The 23,903-nt window shown below is 38.6% G+C and overlaps 1 protein-coding gene across 3 annotated transcripts in view; it reads right to left on the reverse strand.

The window, feature by feature from the left end:
- LOC134136312 (cadherin-7) overlaps positions 1–13,623 on the reverse strand; it is a 70,529-nt gene extending 56,906 nt beyond the window's left edge. For all 3 annotated transcript variants that reach the window (XM_062568109.1, XM_062568108.1, XM_062568110.1), the window contains exon 1: positions 13,414–13,623. In XM_062568109.1, coding sequence (XP_062424093.1) covers positions 13,414–13,623 — 210 coding nt within the window. The remainder of the gene's footprint in view (positions 1–13,413) is intronic.
- Positions 13,624–23,903: the final 10,280 nt, after the last annotated feature.

The raw sequence follows: 23,903 nt of genomic DNA on the forward strand, positions 1-23,903 counted from the left end.
ATTGCATTACCTCTATTGCCATCAATAAAGCCAAAAGTAGAATGTGATTCTGAGAACAGATTAAGAAAATGTTGAGCATATGGTTCATCATCACTTATATGCATATTTCCCACAAATCAAACTAATCATAGGGGAAAAAAAAAGAAGGGAAAAAAAAGTCCATCCATTACTATCTATGGTGACAGTTCTACTTCTGTTCACACCTGTCTGTCCAAGTCTATTCCTGGCAAAGGTTATTGACAACTGCCAAAATGCTGGACTCCAAGAAAACTTGCAAGATTGCTTATGACTTCACTCATTGTAATAAGCCCTTATTCTTCTAAAGTTGATGGTTTGGCTGAAGCACAATTCCCATACATCTTGCTAATTACCCTAAAATCAAAATTTCCAGAGAACTGAATCTGATCTATAACCTGATACAGTTCAAAACTGTGTTCCCAAATGTTCTTTGCAGCTTAAGGATTGCACCAACCACAGATAAAATAGTCCAAAGTCAAAGCTGAGCCGTTGTCTCTAACACACAGAATACAAAATTATTTTAGACACAGAGCTAAATATCTCAGATTTTTCATTTAGCCTGGAGATACAGACCCTTATAGTGCTAAAGGGCTCAGAAGGATTTGTCATCAGAGTGGACATCCTATCACTCTGTCTTCGACAGAGCCTCATTGCCTGCTTGGAGGACATTTTGGGAGTTAGACAGAGCACCTGAACCATCAGTCTGCACCATCACACCTGAAAAGCAGTAACCAATTTCATTTTGTGCATGAAGAAGTAAAATTGACAGAAAACTTCTAGGTAGGGAATTTTGCCTTTCAGTCAGCAGAACAGAGCACCATCTCCTATCTATCTCTAGCTATTAAAATATAAGATAAAGGGAAAGTGTTGCATGTGATATTGTGGCTCACATAGTATGGAGCAAAATCTAATCTTGATAACATATTGAAATCAGTCTTCAGGGAAATATTCTCACATAACCTGCAGATAGATTGAAAGAAATGCAGCAACATGAAATGATGAATGACAAAGTATCAGTCTAAGAGGGAAGGTGTCTGCTGATGTTCTGAAAGGCCTAGAAAACTGGGGACTATCATATTTCCATCCCCTTAACTCCAGCCACAAATTTACTTCATAAAGTGCAGGCTGCTGTCCTTAGTGGTAGATCAGAGTATTAATCTGTTTAATTTTCAGCTCTTAATTTTCAAACAGTTTGGACATGGCCCAGTTCCCGCCCCGCTAGTGACACATACTCTCATCCTTCTTTCTATCTGCGGAGAGCTGTTGTGCTTGGGCTCAACCACATTATGCCTGTTTTTTCTTCTCATTTATCCTCACTCTAACTTATTTGACCCAGTAATTCTTTTAGTTTATACCTATGAAATGTTTTTCTTTTCTATTCTGTGGTATTCCCCCCACACACACATTGTTCATGTATTAGCCTTCTTTGGGTCAAATTCTCCCTCTTTCTGTCACAAATTAACTTTGCCTACCTTTTTGTCCTTTTTAACAGTATCTCTACTTAGCAGAGCTAGCTTTATGCATATTTCTCAAAAAAGGCTGTAATTGATTCTCTGGCTAGCTCCTCTTCTTTCCCGTCTGTGTAAACATAACACTGTCAGCTATCTTTAGTATCTATGAGGCTCTCATTCCAGAAACTGTATGTCATGGATTGAAGAGAATTAATACAATGTATTTCCTTTGTACAGGTATGTAGCATATTTAGCAAAGAGCAAAGTGAAGAAAGGCATATACATATACTTGTAATATATAAATTTAAATTAATATTTCCCTTGATTGCTTTGTCAAGCCCTTTTAGCTTGGTTACATAAGGCTCTGGACTGAGAAAAACATCATATATCACTGTATCATGGTCCTTGTGTTTCTCTTGTTCACTGTGAAAGACGTGTTTTCTCCTCTTGAATTGTTTCAATCTCCCTTCTGCCTGTACCAAACTATTTAAGGCTAGAGATTTTACCATTCCTTTTTCACAGGATAAATCTGAACTGAACACCCATTTCATTCCAAGTGGGAATTATTCCTAAATGAATGGTACCTGCATTGTTTCCTATACACACACACACATTTATGTACATATTTCATCATTGCTATCACTCCAATTCCTGCTTATTTCCTTTATAAAGCCTCCTTTGATCTGCTCCATTCACTTAAACAGTCAAATAGACAAACGTAAACAACATTGCTCTCCAAATGCTTCAAGAGGGATTCACATCAACCTAGCAGTTCACTTAACTCAGTAGAGAGAATAAAAGAAAAAAGTAGTAGCAAGGCTGGAAGATCTTCATAGCAATAGTGCAAAGAAAAAAAATAAATATGAATTGTACAATTTAAATCATACAATGACACAGTAAATAGTTTCTCTCTTCTTTTTTTCCTGTTTAACAAGCCATAATAAGGTCCTTTCTAGGCTTTTTATTATAGGGAAAATATTGAAAAAATGATGATGGGAAATAGAGAGCGATAAAGACTAACACAGGCCTAGAGAACTGACTAATGAGGAAAAATTAAAAGAGTAAACTATATATTACTTGCCTAAGCAACTGCTAAGTGGTAAAGAGGAGGAGGTGGGAGGGGAGGATAACAGTCCTTATGTATATGAAGATTATAAACATGCATAAGAAAGAGGAATTGTTTAATAGTTTTTAATGTAAACACTATGCAGCATTATAACCCTGTAAGTTATAAAGAAAATACAAAATTATGTAAAGCACTTTCCTTATGTCTATTCTTCCCATATAATGTGTGTAAATTGTATGAGGAAGGCAAGTCAAGCATTCTACTAATTTGTTGCACCCATTTATACTGTGATTATGGAGACTTAAGAAATGACCGTCTGCTTTTCCCAACCATGATTGAAAACTTTTCATTGCTGTGGTATAACAAGTTAAACTTTTCCTAATACGGACCTGTCTACCTTGTAAAACAAAACAAAAAAAAAAATGTGGAATATGTTGTCACCAGTTGTCAGTCAGTCCTCATAATTTCTCCTCCTTCCCCCTCTATTCAGCCCTGCTGAGGCCACATCTGGAGTCTTGTGTCCAGTTCTGGGCTCCCAGTACAAGAGGGACATGGAGCTACTGGAGAGAGTCCAGCGTAGGGCTACAAGGATGATCAGAGGGCTGGAGCATCTGCCCTATGAGGAACGGCTGCGAGAGCTGGGCCTCTTCAGCCTGGGGAAGAGAAGACTGAGGGGGGAACTTATCCATGTGTATAAGTACCTGAAGGGAGGGTGTCAAGGGGACAGGGACAAACTCTTTTCAGTTGTCCCCTGTGACAGGACAAGAGGCAATGGGCAGAAATTGAAGCACAGGAAGTTCCGCCTGAACTTGAGGAGAAATTTCTTCCCTGTGAGAGTGATGGAGCACTGGACCAGGTTGCCCAGAGAGGTTGTGGAGTCTTCTCTGGAGATATTCAAAACCTGCCTGGATCTGATCCTGTCTAATATGTTCTAGGTGACCCTGCTTGAGCACTCCAGAAGCCCCTTCCAGTCTCAACCATTTTGTGATTCTGTGATTTAATAGCCTATCAAATAAAATATCATTTAAAAATCAAATTTAAAGAATGTCCAAATAATTATATTCCATAGTTAATATTCTCAAATACTCTACTAGGGTCAATATACCTGATCTTCTCAAGATTCTAGATTAAACCTTCAGTTACTCCAAGAACTGTACAGCTTAATATATTATATATACTAAAAAACTTTTGCCTTCTTCTCAAGTATTTAAAACTACCTTCTCCTCAGAGCAGATTTCTGAAAACAGAGACAGTGCCTGAGCTAATGAGGCATATTTTGCATTTTTCAAGTACATGGAAAAATGTACATTGAGTATTATATGCAAATGAGCTATGTTTGTCCTACTATTCCTATTTGTTTCAAATATAAAATGTTCATTCTTCAACGTATTGCTTATGAATTATACAGTGCTATTACAGTGCTCTTTTCACCTTGTATAGGACAATATTCCTTTTGCAGTGACATATGCTTGTGACACCAGGGAATACTGTGAAGTACTTGAATATGGAAGGAACTATTCATGGTACTAGTTTTTAAGCTGAGTCACAAACTTCTGTAAGAATTAATCCTAAATATATGATGTATTTTATGAGCATTTTACCGATTTTGGTGATAGATCTCTTTTCATAATAAATTATTCTGTTGTCAGTAGAGCTTCTTCTTTGGCTATATCTATGCTAGTAAGTAGTCTGACGCAATAGGGATGTACAGAATGAAGGTAGGGATGGATATATGGAATTAAACAACTGGTACCGAAGATCTGATATCCATACTATGTGTTTTAGGGCTTTATTTTAGAGCAGCAATGGGTGGGCCTCGTTAGCGAGCAGGAGCACAGCAGGTGAACTTCATGTTCTGATTTAGTCTTAGCTAAGGGGAATCTAGATCCCACTCCACAATGCATACTAAAATGTAGTAAGTGGAAGCAACTAAGAGATTCACTTCGAAAGCACACTGCTGATCCAAGCAAAAATGCTAATGCAGAAATATTATTGTCTTCTTATTTAAACTGATTTTCTCTCAGTAATGAATATGAGAAACGCACACTAGCAAATCCTGTATTTTTTCCTTTTACTCAAATAAAATAATTAATAAACAAGATAAATATTTTATATCATAAAGTAGAATGTACTGAATGCAGTATGACTAACAAAAAGTAGTTAGTATCATAGAAATGTATAAACCAAAAATTTAATATTATAATTGTGATGCAAGAGCACATAGTTAGTTTCTATCTTTTGAGCATTTGGAAAAAAATACTATGCAACAAAGTTTCCTAAATAATGTTCATCAATTTCATTACTTACTTTTATCAAAGTCTCCAATCAAAATATGTATTTTCTACAATCATATCCTCCCAGATTTCTCAGAATATAGCATAGTAACAACAGATTTACTCAGTCTACTTTTTCCTCAGAGTCAGAGGTTCAGGAAATATAGTGCTGCTAATTTGAATAATATGTATGATTTCTGTTTCCCTCAAATGAAATCAATGCAAAATATTACCAATAGAGTACAATGCTACTATAATAAAATCATGTCTGGTCTTTTAAGTTTGTGGAATTGGAAGAAGATTTGCACTGTTGGTAGTCCACGTGTAACATAATGAATTAATATTAGCTACCAATCATAATATGTACCAAAGATGACCCATTTCACTTGCAGTATCTTAGGGGAGATAGGCCACTGATTTTCCTGAGCTAAAAATATAACTCTTTCTTTCATATCAAGAAATTGTAAGAGTGTCAAATCCCTTCCCCATTTCCTCCTGAGCAAATGAATGAGACACAAATAAATATTAGGCTCCACTAAATAGAAATCAGCCAAAAACTATAAGAAAGCTCTGAATGCAAATACAAATACAAATTAAAATTATTAAAAAAGGGGGGGGAGAAATACATTCTCTGTCTTGAACAAGCAAATAAAATTCTATTATAATGGTCCTGGAATAAAGCATAAGTGAGACTTTGGGGCTGAGATTAACATGTCTTGATAAAATCATGTGCTTCTGGGCACTGGGAAAGCAGATATCATTTGCATATGTGTTCTAAGGTAAAATGACCTACAGTTATGTATTGACAATATATTTTTAATTTCATATAAAAACAGAAACTATTTTTAACTTGCTGAACCTCTTTCTTTCAGCCTTCGAACTCTGCAAGCATAAGCATCAAGGACCTCTTCAGACTTCTGCCAATGCTGAGGTCTGGTACTCATACTCATGACCACCATTTGGACATTCAGGACAGAAGAAGAGTACTCTCAACAGCTTAGGCTACACTACTTTCTCTAGAAGTTAAATGTCCCTGATTTAGTATGCATCTCATCCACTGGAAAAGTAACAGAGAAGACTTTGGAAGCATAAGCTAATTGATAATTATTCTGACAGAAGTAGGCAACCTAGTGTCTTAATATCTTTCTTCTTTCAGCCTTTACACCATTAATACCCAAGTCAGTTACCTCTTCTAGGAAAACACACAGCAACTGAGAAAAAAAAATGTATAGACTATACTGCAGAGATTTACCAGCACAAATCATCAGTATCTTTATGTAAAGCCAACTTATTGGACCAGAAAGAAACATTCCCTGATTTTTCTGGATCTCTAAATATGTTGTCTAGATGCTGCACTTAACTGGTAAAAACTAGCATTGAAAAATAGACATCCTTACATGGGTCCTATAAATGATTACCCAAATGGGACAAGGAAGATATTTCCTTTCTATTTTCTGGCCTGGAAGAAGACTTTTAAGACAAATGGCCTCGTACTAACATAAATGTCAAATGGATCTGTACTTATGCATGTCAGCCATATGGTTATTCATAAGAGGATGGGAAATAAAGGCAGGAAAGGCCTCCATGTTCTTGGCCTTTAAAACACTGTGGGTTTCTCATTTATAGAACAAACAGTATAGTTTCTCAAGTTATGCTTGGCATGTTATTTAATGTCTCCATATTTGGATTCTGTTGTTATTTCTCATAAATCCTGTATTACCTCTTCTTTTCTAATCTCAGGGCAGGAGCTGTGCTTACTAGCACTGTGCCTAGCATAGTGGGCTTTTGTTTTATGAATGGACTTTTTGGCTCTGGAATAATGCAAATACTGATAACTCTTGGTAGCTCCAGCTTTACAATTCTGTATTTCCAACACCATTAATCTGCACCTGTAGGACCAGAGGAAAGACATATAGTATAAGGATAATGAGTGACAGCCAATATAAAGCAGTAGAGGACTAAAAACAAACTCAGCAGATGAAAAGGAGAAGGAACTCTTGATTATTATTATTTTTTTTTTTTTTAGGAATCAGCATGGGCATGACTAACACAAAAATTGTAAATCTCCTCATGCTCTCAAGAAAAGAAGGCATTTTCTGATAACCAGTCAAGCATGCAGGAGACTTGCATCTACATATCATTGCAAAACTAGCTTTTACTCTTGCCTTTCTATTTTGTCATGAGACCCATAAAATACAGTTTTAAATAATATCCAAAAGAAATTCAGAGCAGAGCACTGCAAGTAGAGCCTATTGGTCTACTGAAATACAGAACTGGTATTGCAAGATTATATAAATAGCATAGCTGTGCCATTGAATAAAAAGCGGTGATGAGGGCTACTTAATTTACGAGGGTTGTCATCACCTTCACTAACCTTCCTCTTCTGTAATGCCACATGTTAAGGATCAATGTTCTGCATTATATTAAAAGATCAAAAAGCTGCATGTCCTAGTTCAGTATCCAACCATAAGTTTCTCGACTCTATTATCACTTCTAATAATGAAATTACATATAAATTGTCCTTTTGGGTTTGAGCATATGAAATTGTCATCACTTTAAATCCCTTGCATAAAACCTATTTCTGTATTCATTCAACTATGAGTAGGAAGACCAGTTGCTATAAAGAAGAAAAGAAGAAATTAGACCACAGCTGCACAAGCTAATGAAACCAACCAGGAAAAAAAAAAAGCAGTAGATTTTGCACTATCCCTTCAGATTATTCTTCCTGTGTACCTTGAACCTCAGTTCTCCCCAGAGACACCTTAGACCTATCTGCTAAGTAGGAAGTATTCAGATTCTCAGTCAGTTGACAGTTATTCAGGGTAATCCAAAGAAAGTAAAACATGGAATAATGTAAAAGTCACAGTGATCGTCCGGTGAAGAAAAGTCTGTGGTACTAGTGGCTGTGGTACCAGCTGAGATGGTAAATTCGCATCACTTTTTGTGCAAACAGCTGAAGTGATCCTTCACCAAGGCTGCTTAAATCCACAAAGCAGCTAGGTAGGACCTGACTCTTTTGTTCATTCATTTCATTTACGGCACTCATGATGGAATATTATTGACAGGAATGGCATATCCCATTTTACTTAAAAGGTCAACTGTTATCAAATTTCATAGCACAGAACGGTAAAGAGTTCTTGCAAGGTATGAAAATCATAAACACAGCAGATTTGCTTTTTCAGTCTCAGAAACATCGTTTTCAAAGTATATAAAACAGCAGTGCTTCGCAAGTTATGCTAAAAGTAAATAGAAAATAAATAGAAAATGAGAAAACAGATAAAAAAAAAAGAAGTTTTTTCCAAGTTGTTGTGCTATGTTTACTTTTTTTGTTTTTAACATAGTGCCCACAAAAAAAATTAGGACTTTTTTTTAAAAAAATATTTCAACAAAAGTACAAAATATTTATGTGTAGAACTATAACGACTCTCAGCTGTTTAGTTGCAGTTTCAGACTGGGGAAACACGAGCAAAGGCTCCCGGGGGATGTTAGGAGGGGACTCCCGAGGCTGCCTTTTGGGCCCAGAAAGCAAGTCTCCCCGGGTTCCCCCGCAGTGAGAGGGGACAGCTCTTCAGAGAGTCACACAGGACACCTACCCGGCCTCCTGCTCGGTTGTCTGTAAATGTGACAACCTAGCCTCTTTTACCTACATTTAGGCTTCACAGTTCTCCCACAGCTCCTCTTCATTTCCCAAAGCGTCAGTAAAACTGCTGCACTGCAGCTTCTGAAGAGATGAAAAGCCGTTTGGCCTTATTTTTGTTCAGGGATCCTCAGCTCTTTCATTCACAGATGACATTCCCCCAGTTTTTCAGTCACTGATACTCCAGCGTATCGGTCAGAATTTGTCTCAGCGGCCAGCATTTCCACGATATTCACTGCTTTAAAGCATTTTAGCAAAGGCAGTTATTACCCAAGTCAGTCAGAAAGTCACCAAGCACACCTGAAAGCGGCAGGCTATGATCCGGAAAAGAGCTCTGTTTCTCGCTGTGCCTGTATGGCTTGGTTAAGGTTACACAATAGGAAGGTATCATATGTGAGTAATTCTGTCGCCCCTTTGACACATTCACCGATCTCTTAAAAAAATTTTGTCATTTTGCTGCTTTTAAGGCCCTTTTCCCACAATGCGTTGGTGCAAATCTGTAAAACCTCTGCAGTCCACTGATTTTCTAGAAAATGCTTAAGTTCGCTGCATGCTTCTCTCCTACTGTAGAACGTAGAAGATAATAATGCAAATGCTACGTTTTATGCACTTTGGTCCATGTTCAAAAATTCAGTCTAACAGTCATCTTAAAATAGTTAGAGGAAAAAAAGGGGGCAAGTAAAATGGGATTGGAAGACAATGACTGAGTTTTAACAAACTGCGTGGTTGCAGTCCACTGCTTTAATCTTTTTTATTTGTTTTTACCATCTAGAAAATAAAGGTTAGGATTTATGCCTTCCTTCCCCACACAGATATTAGAGACAGCAACTATATGCAAGGCACCTTAGAAGTTCTAAATATTACTTTTAAGCAGTACCACTGAGCCTCTGAAAGTTAAATGTTTTTTTTTTTTATCTTTTTTATCTTTCTGTACAGTTAAACCTATTTCTTTTTCTCTTTTATTTTCAGAGTCCTTCAGACCTTAGTGAAGTTTCAGTAAAGAATATAGTTCGATTCAGCAGAGAGAGTGCTTGAAACTGGTCCTCTCTTCAACTATCCCTAAATTTAGAGCCCTGGAAAGGAAGGGTTGGTCTGAACCTAAAAGAAAACAGTGAAGGCAGCCAGCCATCAGGATGTTCATATGGAGTGCAGTGCATGGTCTTGCTTCACTGCTCCAAGTTTATTTGGGGGCTCCTTTTATTTTATTTTTTTTTTTAATAAAAAGAATGATTGGCTGATATTTTTGTATCATTATAATACTTTTGATGAGACTGACATTCTTACAGCATAACACCTATAAAACTAAGTAAAAAAAAAGCATAGTTGCTGCATAGTTACGTAATAAAAAATAAGAAAGATATAAAGAAAACATTTAAGCTACAGTTACCTATATAGCTTTAACTGTGCCCCTTTCTGCACTTACAGACTTTAATTATGTAACTGCACACAGGTTTTCATATACTCACTACAATACCATGCACTTTTTTTCTAATTTTAGATATGTATTGAATCTTTTAAAACTGTACTATACTGTTATTTTTTTATGCCAAATAGATTCCATTAAAGTCATTTATATGGAAAATATACAGTAAAGCAATTTAAACAACATATTACAGAGCAATGGTAAACATTTTCCAGAAAATGGAAAAAACTTATGCTTCCAAGTAAATTAACATCATAGTTAACTGCCTCATCCCCCACATGCCATGTCTGAAACAGAGCAATTCCTATTTGGGCAGGTAAAAGGGGTAAATAGTTAAATACTTCATCCTTTTAAAGGAACCTAACATATGCTATGCTGGCATAGATATGCCATCATAGATATGATAGAAAGAAAGTATATATGGTTCAGTATGTGGTCTGCTTATATACCAGGCCCCTCCCTGGAGACACTCAGAATTAGTTAAGATACAATTCTGGATGATTAAAATGCACACCATGGAGAGAAAAGATCTACATAAAAAAAAAAAAAAAAAGAAAAAAAGAAAAAAACACTCAGTCACCTCTGACTCCCGTTAATGTAAAACTAATGGAACGCCTCCAGAGGTTTCTCCAGTATGATAGGACAAACGGGTCCTTGCCATGTAAAAATAAAAATTAAAATTTGAATTAAAAAATCTGATAATAAATGATTGTCCAGGATACAAGAAGGAACACTACAAAATTCCTCAGGTATAGATCTGAAGTCTTGTTAAAAAAATGTGATAAAAATATGAAAAATTAAGGGAAAGACTGTGCTCACATTCACAGAGGTGAATGTGAATCCTATTATAAAATTTAAAAGGACCAGGATTATACCATGTAGGGTCACATATAATGTCAAAATACTCACACCCGGGAGGACAGAGTTAATGCAGAGCATGGAACTAACATTGGCATTTCATGACTTCTGAATAATTTGCCATGTAACCCTAACATTGTCCAAACAGCGCCCTCCAAACAGAATTGCCTAGAGCGTTTAAAATAGAATAATGGTGGGGAAAAGATATCCCATAGCGCAGCTCCATTTGGCTGAATGTTATTGAAGTGTTTTTATCTCACAGCTCTTAAAAATCTGGAGGAAGGTTCTTCCTTCCTGGATGTGTACGGTTAGATTGGCACCCTGCAAGGCATCTTGAATATAGGGTAGTGAAGGAGTGACCTCCCCAGGAGCAGAGCACTCTGCAGTGCATGAGCGGAGTCTGGTTACTGTTTCCACTTCACTTGATGAGAGAAGTGAGTTATGCCAGCTCTTTCCTTGCCATAGCTTCCTCCCCAAGGCAAAAATAAGTAAATAAATAAATAAATAAATAGTATAAAAAATCTTCCTATCCAGATCTCAGTCTTCTCAGTCCCTACCTGCCTTGAAAGGACATGAAACAAGAACAGAAATATTTTTAACGGGAGAAAAGGGGGAGGAAAGTGACTGCTGCTCACTTCAGAGTGGTGCTGTGTATAATACACTAACATACAGAAAGAAAATCACTTCTTCACCTCTTTGCTTCCATGTGTGGGAATGCAGCTTCGGTCATGATTGCACTTCAGGAGCCACACAGTAAAAAGCCCTTCTGGTGTGAAGGTTAGGAACTGGGCACATCTTATCTTATAAGATGCTCAGTAAGGGATCTGTTTCCAGGAAGACAGACTTCCTTTTGCAAGTGCAAATTTATGTCTGCTTTCCCTACAAAATGAATTGCTGGTACAAATGTGAGTTCTTGAGCCAGTAATTCATACTGCTGATGCAAAAGCAGGATGGGCATGTATTGTTTCAGGAAAAAAAAAAAAAAAAAAAAAAAAAAAAAGGTTGCTTTTCAGAAGATATCTGCTTATAAATGCTAGGGCTCCTGTAGAGGACAGGAAAGAGCAGACTGGGAAGCTAAAAATAACAACGTGCATGCAAATATCATGTGCTCTAGCACTACCAGAGCATCTTTGGCCATAATATGGTAATGCAATGCAGTATTAGGATTGCTCGAGCCTTCAGTCAGCTATTTAAAGACACTTCTTTTCCAGGAGAGAAATTCTGAATTGTAAACCACACTTCCCTTTTAACACCAGACAAAAATGCCGAATATGTCATTTCCCAGAGGCACAAGAACAGCTCCAAACAGAATAATTTTGCCTAGAAGATGAAACTTACAGCATGAAGTAGGAGCTATGTGATGTCCAAGTAGAAACTACTTAACCTTAAAACAACCTTAAGATGAACAAAAATTTTCAGAACTTCCGTAATAAAGATAAAATATTTTTAATCCTAGACAGTCCTTCGTTATGGTCTCAGTTATGCAAAGTACTAGCCCCAGTTCAGAAAAGCACCTAAACACAACCATAGCTTTAAGCCTGCGAGCAGTTCCCCATTTAATTTGATTAAGATTATTCAGTTGGCATGATCAAGTTTTAAGCACTTAATCATGTAAACATGAGCATCAGCATTTTCATCTCAGTGGGATGGACCACATAAGCCAAAATTCACTGTACTCTTGAATATTTAAAGCAGTGAATTTCAGATTTCTTCAACTCTTTTCCAGTAATCATGCTATTTTGCCAAAAGCTGCCCCTCCTTCATTTTCTATGCAGTTGAGACATTTTAATGAGAAACTGTTTTTGTTGATTCTGCTATTACACAGAAAAATTGCGTTTTCTTTCAGTAAGATGATTACACATAAATGTTACACAGAAACACAAGAGTCTTTTTTTTCCCCCCTTCAGAATTACTGAAGGAAGAGTATTACTTACCAACACAACACAGCAAATGAGCTAAGGGCTGGATTCACAGCTGGGCACCGCGTGCTCCACGTGCAGCTACGGGCGCCGCGAACGAGCCATTTGGGATGCCCTGATGTCAGAGCTGGCTCCGTACTGGCCTGCTGCCCGGTGCTGAGCGTAGGTAAAGCCACAGTGGCTGCGCTAAGCGTGGAGGGCAGCGAGGCCCCCAAGGTGCCGATCTGCCAGCCAGGCAACGTCAAAGCAGAGCAGCAATTCAGGCATGCCCTCTTTTTTACTTGTCACACCCCCAGATGCCTGATTCTTTCTCACTTGACTTCAGCCATGCTGATATTTAGAGAGCAAATAACAAAATACAGAGTTTCTATGTTCTGGGTCTGGCTTTTAGTTCTTTTAAAGAACTATTCATCATTATATTTCTCTACTTCTCCATAATAAAAATGTCTAATACTAGTAATAAAATATTTCATTTGTTCCAGTAATGGTAAAATACTTCCATTATTGTATTCCTTTAAAGAAGCATAGCTAAAATATAATGCTCTTAAGGACAGTTGCAAGAGGAAGCAGGAATGTAATGTGTTGCTGCTTTGATACACTAAATATTTTTCATTTTCAAAATATGTATATTTTCTTTCCCAAAACTGTATTTTGTCCCATCCTGGCTTACATAACCACACTGACAGAATCGCAAGTTTCCGTTTACACCAGATACACACATCAAAAAGCAAGCATCTGCACCTTCCAAAGTCTGGTTAAATCCCCTACCTTTCCTACATAGAGTGGGTCTGTACCCATGTATTCTTCCAGTACAAAGAATTGGTTCCACACCCAGCTCCGTTTGGTTCTCGTTCTCCCTGATTGAAAGTAGGGCTTTGACCTGGACCTCGAGAGCTCTGCTTGATTCATCCCAGAAAGACACAGGAAAAGAGCTATCATCTGCAAAAGATGGCAGAACTCCACTTTGCCCAACTTCATCTTTTTTTTTTTTTTTTTTTTTTTTTTTCCTGTGTAAGAAAAAAAAACCTTGACACGAGCGGGCACAATTCCAGTTGTCTCAGTAGTTCTAGCCTCCGGCAGGGTGTCAGCTGGGAATCCAGAGATAATAATTTGTGGAGTGGTTGACTGGAAGAGGTCACCACTGCTGAATAGCCTTCACCAAAGAAATGGTATAATGAGTACCTATCAGGAAAAAAGACAAGAACTATTGTCAGGACTTAAAACAAACAAACAAACAAATTATTTGCAGCTTTTACATAATACATCAAAAAAAATTATTAGGGTTTTTCTCACCATCATTACATATATCAACGGAACTGAGTTTGTACAATAACTTTCTGAGAGACTGGATTCCTTGCGTTTCATTATCACTATTGATAGATCTGCATTTATAGCTATAAACAGAATTTTCCAATGACTATTTTCTTACAACACAGTTTCTCAGGACAAATACTGAATTTTATTCTCTTCAAAATTATCAAAATGAGTGTAGTTATTTTACATTTATTTGCTTTGATTTTTCCTCCTCTGTCTGCTACAGTTCATTTTACTTACTGTTACCATGACATAACTACAAACTAGCTACAGGCAGGAAGATATACTAATGGAAAGGACATATGTTATTTTAACTCTCTTCTGTATAAATGAAAAGTTTAAAAAGGAGTATAAGATGAATCAGAACAACCTGATTGATTCTTAGTCACAGTACCAGATGTTATGATTTGTTCTGATCTGAATGTGATCAGCTAAAAATCCTTCAGAGTCTCCCCACTCATTTTTTCTACATTTCTAAAGCAAATGTCAGACACGATACAAAGCATGTTAGTCTAGCGCATATATATATATATATATATATGTATTCAGAAAGGTTATAAAATAATTTGATTTTATATCTTCAATGAAATTTTGATTTGATCATCAATGACTTTTCAGTAATAATGCAGACAAGTTTTATCTTATTGCTTATCTTGTCTTTTTCCCTTCAAAATCTTGGTCATTTAAGAACTGGTAGAATTCACCAAAGAAGAGGATCATTTAAAACGAAAAAGCCTCAAATTGCATTTAAATCAGTCTGTTTTCTACCTTTTACAGTTATGAACCTTCTCTGACCAAATAAAAAATATATATTTGATGCTTATAATGTTTTAAAAAGTGCAAGCCTTGTGAGTCAGAACTAAATGGAGCTTTGCATTTCAGGGGAATTGCTTGCATTAACCCTAAGTAAGCAATGTTCTCTCTGTAATAGGCATCTTCCTTGTCTGACTGAGCAACGAAGCAAACAAGAAGTATTTAAGAAGTGCCAAATACAAGGTGAAATGAGGATGAAATTAAAATGGATAACAAAGTACTCATTTAGAGTGAACCATTGCAATTCAGGAAGCCACAAAAATAAGATTTCACCTTTTATATGTTTATTATTATAAATTGACTAGACATTAAATCACGTATAAATAAAGCCATTTAGATAGACTGTTATATTCCTAAACTTTATTATATTCCTACAATTAAAACTCAATGAAATGCAATTTTTGATATCACTTTTCAGTATGTCAGCTCCTTTTAGCTGCAGAACTTCTTTATATCATGCTGCCAAAGGTACCTACAGGGCAAAAGCATGAAATAAATAAAAAGCTCTTTTGATTACAGACTGTATTTAAAGCCTTTTTATAGTAATCCCTTCTGTGGTACTGCCCTACACCAGAACGGCTTTGCTTAGAGACTGGCGGGATAAACCACAAACTCACGGAACATGTTTGCTAATCAGCAGCAATTTGAAAGCTTCCATATGTAAAGCTCTAGTGTCTCGCTACAGGCAAAATGAAGAGAATAGGCAGTGTGTTACCTAAAGATCCTGACTTCTGGAATGTGATGTAATTTCCAAAATTGCTGCATTTAACAACAGACGGTTTTCCAACACAGACCTAGATTTATTTTGAGGACGGCGGCAGAGGATGGGGGAATAACATGCAGATATCATCATCACTAATAGAGCATATTTTAAAATGATTAAGCCCAACTAGACATAGCTCACTTTTGATCTGGGCCTTTGCGTAAATCATGACCAGATGAAGGACAGCTACCAGGACAGTTACTGGGAGCATTGAAAAGAATAGCTGTGATTCCCGAGTGCCATGCTCACTTCCTATCTACTTCAGTTCAAATAAGAGATATGTTGTTTGTACAGAAGCTGTTTATACACCCTTTAGTTTCCTCTCAGCATCTAGGTTACATGAAGCTAAAGACATCCGATATTGATAAACTGTCAGTTTATTTCAAAGAGGCAGCAGATTGTTATTTAACAGATAAAAATACGAAATGGATTTTCTTAAGAAATGTCAGTAAAACATTTACAATATGTTAGAGTCTTTCCACTAAGCACTTTGAAATGTCTTGTTCTTGCTCTGAACAGACATTTCAAACCCAGAATTGCTATAACCTTTATCTTGAACAGTGTCTCTTATATCCTTTCTTTTACACCTGCAGAAAAGTATGAAAACCACCATATGGAGTGCCATGGTCCCCAGCCACATGCCACAGTATGGAACTGAAAAATACACCCAAAATACCAACTGAAAAACAGTCCATATGCTAGACAGCACAATCTGATGAAAAGCAGAATACTTACATCCCCTGGAAAAAAAAATGTTGTTGTTTACTCATTCTCAAATACTTTTACTATACAGTCTCCAGAATTTCAATTATTTTTATTCAGCTCCGTGGCAACACTTTCTACTCTGAAACACTCTTCCCTCCCTTCCTCCTCTTCATCAAGATGAATCTTCTCCACTTCTATTAGAGTTCACTTTTTTTAGAGTTTATTTATAGTCCTTTCAGCACAATGTTTTTGAGTGTGATACCTCCCAAAGTAGAAGAGTATCTGGTGTTTAAAAATCTTCCCACTCTTGGAATAATTATTTATTAAATTGTATTTCATTATTTTTCTTAATGATACAGATATACTTATTTATATGAAATTTTATAATTAGATGTATAGAAAAAAGTACTGTATTTCTGTACATGCATAACTAGCAACATCACCTGTTCTGTAAAGTCCATATGTAACACATAAGTAATATCATAGCATTCATAAAGTTGAAAAGTAAACTGAAAGGTATGTGGGGGAGATTCCTTATCAAGCCAAAAATTCAAGGTTCACTTGTAGTAATGGACCTGACTAATATTGACAATAATAGACGGAATGCAGATCTCCAGTTTAGCCAGGTGTCTTCTCCATCATCTGCTTTTTGAGGCTTGAGTGTAAAATGACAGCAAAACTGACCTGCAGCTCTTTCGTGCTCTGTGTTTAAACCTCCTCTCTTACAAATGTTATCCTTTTCTGCGCAAATAGGACTCAGAATACAAGAAAGCAATGAACATTTGTGCATGTAATTGATGTCATTAATTACACCAGAATATAAGTGCACCTTTATATCATGCTCCTGGATCTCTAAAATGCTACCTCTGCCCCCACCGCAAACATGGGCCAAAAAGTAATCATGTGTCCCAAAATCTTGCAGATGTAAAACTAACTTAGGTTTTAAAACTAAAAGCATGTTCAAAATGAATTTGGTTGTTAATAATTTTTAATGCACTAGGCTTTACCTTCCATATCAAAGTTTACATTTCCTATTTATTTTGCATACAGCCCTGACATTCACAAAGGTGGAGAATACTAGCAAAAACAAGTGGTGTATAATTCAAAGTTCATGTTCAGTGGTCCGAACTGTGCAAGTAGTATTTCTAATTACAACAGTAATGTTTGCCACGTGAACAGCAATAAGAATCCAAAACAATCCACAAAAAATCTACTCTTTTGTGTTTGTCTTCCTAAATAGCTGATTGTTCTACAACTATCAGACTATGAAAAATATACTTCTGAAAAATAATCATCTCCTTTTTGCATACATATAGCAAAACTTACACTTTCTTCCATCTGCTGTACAGAAGTTGAACTATATTTAAGCCATAGTTTAGTAGCAGAAGTGTTCTAGTGAACACTGCTGACTTGAAAAATGTTGCTACTCTACTTCACCAAAACAATCTTCCTAATAGTGTCAGAAAGACACTAGTATATACTGTCTCCACGGGACAATCCTGATCTGATGAAAACATTCAAATCATGACTAAGATCCTCAGCTTTAAGGAATAATTCCTTTTTGCTGCAACCAGTTAAGGGCAATTTACATCCGCTGAAATCTCTCTGAATATTTTGCTTCACTCCATAATTCCTAAAACAAAGTATTAAAACTAGTCCTAGTTGTTGTTTCTAGCAGTGAACCCTAGTATTTGTGGACAAAACTTCTAGGATTCAGTCTCCTAAATGTCCTTGTCGACGTCTTCTCTCCCCTTCCTCTCCCAGAGATTTCCCTAGCTTTGTAAGGCCTTCCACAGAGGGCCCTGAGATCTTCTAAGCTTTGCAACCAAAATGCAAATTCCTACAGACTTCCACTCACACATTTTTACTGCTATCACTGTGCCAGCTTAATCTATGAACTGTATTATTTTCCTGTCCATCTCTTCAATCTAACGAAACCTTTTTCTCCTTCATCTCATATTGTCCAAACGTCTTTATAATGTGCAAAATTTTTCAAGAAGAGGAAGTGGAAACCCAAAAACTTTTCCATTACTGGTCTCCACCATATCAGGTTACTTTTCCTTATTTTGAAATTTGTCTGACCACTCCAGGCATCAATTTAAGGTTTAACTGAAGAGTTTTCTGCTCATATTGCCCTCTTCCTTACCTCCCAACCTCCTCTCATAATTCACTCTTTAAGAGGTTTTGATTTTTGATATCATGGCAAAACTTACTGGTAAAACCAGAATCTCATTGACGATGAAAGAGCAGCCCTGTCAACACCTGCTACTAAATGTTGCTTTAGCTGGATCTATAGTGCACAGTTATCTCTTGATTTTCTTACTCTACTTGAAACTTTTGATAAAGTAATGCCCTCTATGTTGAGACAATTCTGAGAGTGACATTGCCCCTGCATCTTGAACCATATTCCCTAAAACACAGGACTCAGCAGGTTAGCCCACAAGCAGCTGAATTTCCCTCACCAAAATATTTATGTTTTGACTTTAAGTTTTACACCACTGATTGGAAAGGGTACCGCTTTCTGTGATAGAGAAAATTCCTTTCCAGGAACTGCAGGCTCGTGGCAATGTCACACGTCCTGAATATCACAAGAGACTTCCACAAGCACAAGAACTCTGTGATCTTAAAGACAAAGGGCTTAGAGAAGAGAACGGGTCTAATTACGGTGTAGATTGCAAACCCTAGCTATCCTTTTTTTTTTTCAGAAAGGAGAAAAGGGGGAAATAAAGAAGAAAAGGGGAAAAAAAAACAGGATGTCTTAGAGCAAGTGAGTGGGGACCCTTCCATGAAATGAAGCAAAGCACTCCGAGCCAACACAGTAGGATCAAACCTATTAACTTTCTGTTCCAGATGACATTGCAACTACAGACCACAACCTCCTGCCGCTAACTGGCCTAAATATTCACACGGGAGATCTGTAAATGGAGTGAACATCCTGCAGTCTGCATCTGGTTATCAAACAAGAAACTAACACTGCTCCAAACATATGGCACTGCTACACTAAACTAGCTCCAATACCCTCTGACTCACGTGAAAGAACCCGACAAGACAACAGAAAAACACTAGGCACACTTCGATGTGTGATATAGCTTCACAAAAATGCTAAAAGAAAGCCAGGCAATAGTTTTCAGGTTTTTGCAATACTCTGCAGTTGATCTTAAGACTGTATATGTCTAGAGTGCTAAGTTGTCGGGGGGGGGGGAGGTCCCTAAAAAAATTAACAAAAGAAATCTTTGCTATCATTTCCTCCATATGGAAGTTCTTTGTTGCCTTTTCACCTTGTTATGGTGTATTTTATAGATCTAAGTTGTTGGAAAGGATTATGCTAATTTGATCAGTTATTGAAAAGAAATGCAAGCAGTATTTGTATATCTGTGACCAAACAAGTCAAATATTTAAATTTCATAAGCTCTGTTTCTGTAGCCTCATTTATGTTGAGGAATTTCACTGAATACCTTAGGGAAGAAATGACTTTGTGGCTTTTCCTTGTAGAACCACTGAATTCCCAGAGGAGGCACTCCTGCATTATTGCTTATAGTTAAGCCTGGCTTGACAGGCAGGACTGAAGTGAAGTATACATCAAATATATTCCTCTCCCCAAACCCCACTAGAATTTAATGATTTTTATTGCCACAAGAAAACAAAAGCCAGTAGTAGAAGGAAAACATATGTGAGAAAAATGTGCATGATAAACTAAAGCAAGTAGCTCAGAAGCAAGCTCTGAGCAAATGGCTCAGAAAAGGCATTCATCGAAGACCCACTGAGCATATCAGACATTCAAGTAATAGCCAAGAAAATGCACAGTAGAAACTTACTAGGCAACCCAGCACTAATGAACTGTCTCCCAAGCAGTATATTAATCTGCAAACCATTTAAAGTTGAAAATATCTAATATTTTCATTGTACTTTGGAGGCAATTTGTGTGTTGAATGCTTCTAAGAAAAAGCTGAGACAGGTTTATAGCAAATTAGGACTTTAACTTACAGTAGAGCAACCTAAGGTTTTGCATTAATAATGATTTTCTCGAACTGAGTGTCTGACATAGAAACATAGAAAAATATGGATACAATGTGCACACATAAAAAGTTATATACGAAAATGACAGGCAAAAATCTACATGGATCCTGTATCCATTCCGCTCATGAGACAATTCAGGGATAATCTGCAATTATACAGATGCCTTACAATTGGCCTTTTATATGGAAGGGTAAGAGTGCTTTCCTATTAAATCAATAAAAGTAGAGTTGTGAAGCTATCAACTCATTGTTAATACAATTCTAATGACCTACAGCAGCATTTAATTACAATAAAATCTCACATTATAAGTGTGAAATGTCCTCTGATTAAAACTGCAATCTTCAACAGCTTTTTGCAAGAAAATAGTCTGCATTACTGATTTTTTTTTTTTTTTGAATTAACTGAAACACAGTTCTAACATGAAGTGGTAGCTGAGATTATTAACTTTGATATTTACTTAATACTCTAGGAAGCTTTTCCCTTTATATTAAGTCCTCAAACCCAAGATATTCCACGTATTTAACATTAAAAGTCATCAGAGTCAGATTTTAGTTCCTTTGCTTTGCTCCCCTTCCTGTGGATTGTATTGTAATTATTTTTTAATCTTACTTAGCCTTTTTTCATATTCCTAAGAAAAGAAGCCTGTGTATATTAGATCCCCTGGTAGTTGCAGACTATGAGAGCTAAAAAAGTCAGAACAATGACTTTAAGCAGGAGGTCACATTTGGTCCCCAGGAGGGATTTGGGTTTTTTTTCCCCTCTCAAAGACGTTAACACCGCAGTCACACTGAACTAGTTCTAATGAGGCACACTCATACTACTTATAAACAGCCTAACTTCACTTTTACACCTTTTGAAGTGTTACAATATTGCTAAGAGCAAACCAGCATCATGTTTCCTAACTGATTTTTATCTGCAGACCTGTTGTACTTTCAAAAAGCCATATGCTAGGTAAATTTTATTTACTTACACAACTTTCACGCTGTTAGCCTAACTTGTCCATATGGCTAGCTGTTATGTTCTCATCACCTGAGATTAAGTAGACTTATCTTTTTCAGAAACAGAACAGGTATCTAGCTTTTATGAGTAACAATTCCCTGTGAACTTCATATGATGTAGCGGAGGAACAATTAGTAAACAAAATAAAGGCAGAAAAGCAAAGTCACACATGCCGAGCTGAGACTGTCTTAGAAACTAGCATTCATGAGAGTTTGACTCCTTTATTTATTTGTCCTGGAAGAGGATTTGTTTTCTGTGAAGCTTTATGATCACCTACGTTCTAGCTGAAAAATGGCAAGACAGTATGTCTTGTTAGAGAAACTATAAAGTATATGCTACCCTTTCAAGTCTCTGCTTTGACTTGGGAAGTTATCTATCAGAAGATTTTTTCTTGCAATGAGGAAAGATTGAAGTACCAGTGTTTCACTTCCCAGAACCAGAGCACCTCACTAGCCTCCATCTCCCCTCTTTCCTTAAATCCCTCATTTGGCCAGGGAATTCTTCACTTGCAGAGTCGTCACTCACCTGAACTCCATCACCTTTTGAAAGCACAGGTATAAAAACTAAACCTTATATCAAAAAGGGTTTTTCCCCCTCCCCTCCATTTACCAACTAGAAGTCTGAGGGTCCAGATCATAAACCAGTGCACACAATCTATTAGAGGAAAGAAGGACAAGCCTGGGTATGGGTATGTGGATAGGCTGGGGTGGTGGGGAGGGAGGGTCATATCAAACAGCACTGCAGAGCCAACCTTACAAGCTGAATACTAATTAAAGAAATAAGCTCCTATCATTTCCACATTTTCAAACTCCAGAATATCCTTGACATAAAAGGAGGAAAGCTCTGGAAAATAACTTACGAAATTTCCTGCCATCAATAATCTTTTTCTCTGTAGCATCAGTGCTGTGCTTTGGGATCAAGCGAGAGAGCCACTTTAGTGTGGCAGAAAGCACTGGGAAAGACAAGTCTTAGTGCTACCTACATTTTGCAGGAGTCTCTGGTCCTCCCTTCCCCCACACCATCTCCCCACTCGTCTGTGAGACTTATCCGAAGAGCTAGAGAGACGCTATTGTTCTCTTATTTCTTTCTTTTTTCTTTTTTTTTTTTTTTTTTTTTTCGGAAGCTGCATACACACGTATGCTGTCATTGATGCTCTTTGCTTCCCACGGTTTCTGTGTCACATCTGGTGCCCGTATTTCCGAGGGCTGTTCCCAGCCGCACGGACGGGGCTTCCTCGGAGCCACCCGCACACGCTGCTCTGGCTGTCCCCCGCCAGTCCCTTCCCCATCGCTGCTGAGCACAAGGAAAATTAAACTTCTCGCTGTGCCTAAAGCCGAGCCGCCCCACGGACTCCGCAGAGCCGCATCCCGCTCTCGAAGCGGGAACAGTTTGTGGGGAAGAGGCAGACAAATCGGACACGTCCCTTCCCTGCAACTACTCCGATCTCCCTCTACCTACCTGGAGGGGCGGGAAAAAAAGGGGGGGGGTCAGGAAAGACAGAAAAGGTGCAGCCTGCACTTACCTGGTGCCCCTCTCCCTCGGCCGCCCAGTGAAGTGAGTATTTTAATCCCAAGGGCCGACAGTGCCTCCTCGGCAAAGTGCTGGCGGGATGCTGCCGGCCGGGGCTGCGGGCGCCGGGGCGCCCGCCTGGCATGAGGGCTGCGCACCTGCCCGCTCACTCGCCCGCACCCGCGGAGGCAGGAGCGCGGCCGCCGCCGCCTCTCCCAGCCCGCGCTCCCGCCGCCCGCTCCTCCTCCTCTTCCTCCTTCTCCTCCTCCTCCTCCTCCGCGGCGCGGCGCGGCGCGGCACGACCAGCCGCCGGGCGCACGGAGGCAGAAGTGGGTGTCGGTGCCAAGCCCAGCTCCGACTGGGTGCGGATCGTGGCTGCGGGAGGAGGAGGAGGAAGGAGAGAGGGAGGGAGGGAAGGAGGGAGGCAGGCAGAGGAGGTGGGGATGCGGCTCTGGGCAGGGGATATCACCGCTCAGCGGCCGGAGCCGGCTGCCAGCTCCATGCGAGGGCACCCGGAGAAGGCACCGGGACTTTTGTACCTCCTGAAGCCCCAGCGGTGGCCACTGAAGAGGGATCCAGAGAACAAACCGGCCTCCTCGGTCCCTCTGCCCCCCCGCCTCTTCTCCTCCTCCTCCTTGACAGGATATACAGATGGAGTCCTTTGGATAAAAATCAGGAACAGGGCTTAAGGGGGTGGGGCGGGAGCCAATCTTCCTCCCGATGAGGTATTTGCATTTGAAAACATGGAGCGGGAGGAGAGAGTTTTAGATTTTTTATTATTATATTGTCCAGCCCCCACCCCCACCCCAGCTTGTCGCAGAAGCCGTGATCAGTCGGGCTCCCGAGGCATGAAGGCAAAGTCATGAAACTAATCAGAACTTGCGGGTCCCGGGCTTCACATAGTTTTGCCCTTTCAACCTCCTCAACTCACCCTACTTCCACTCGCAAAACCCCCCTCCATTCCCATGCCCTGACCAGTGGCGTGGAAGCTGGAGACCCCCAGGGCAGCGAGCAGGCTGGACGCGGAGCCAGACGCGGACGTGGAGCAGAGGCCGGGGTGGCGGGGGCAGCCAGGGCGCAGGGCGGCTCTCGGGGCAATAGCACGGAGCTGTCACCAGCCTGTGCTCAGGGCTCAGAA

The sequence above is a fragment of the Rhea pennata genome, chromosome 2 (assembly GCF_028389875.1).
Source record: "Rhea pennata isolate bPtePen1 chromosome 2, bPtePen1.pri, whole genome shotgun sequence".
Taxonomy (NCBI): Eukaryota; Metazoa; Chordata; class Aves; order Rheiformes; family Rheidae; genus Rhea; species Rhea pennata.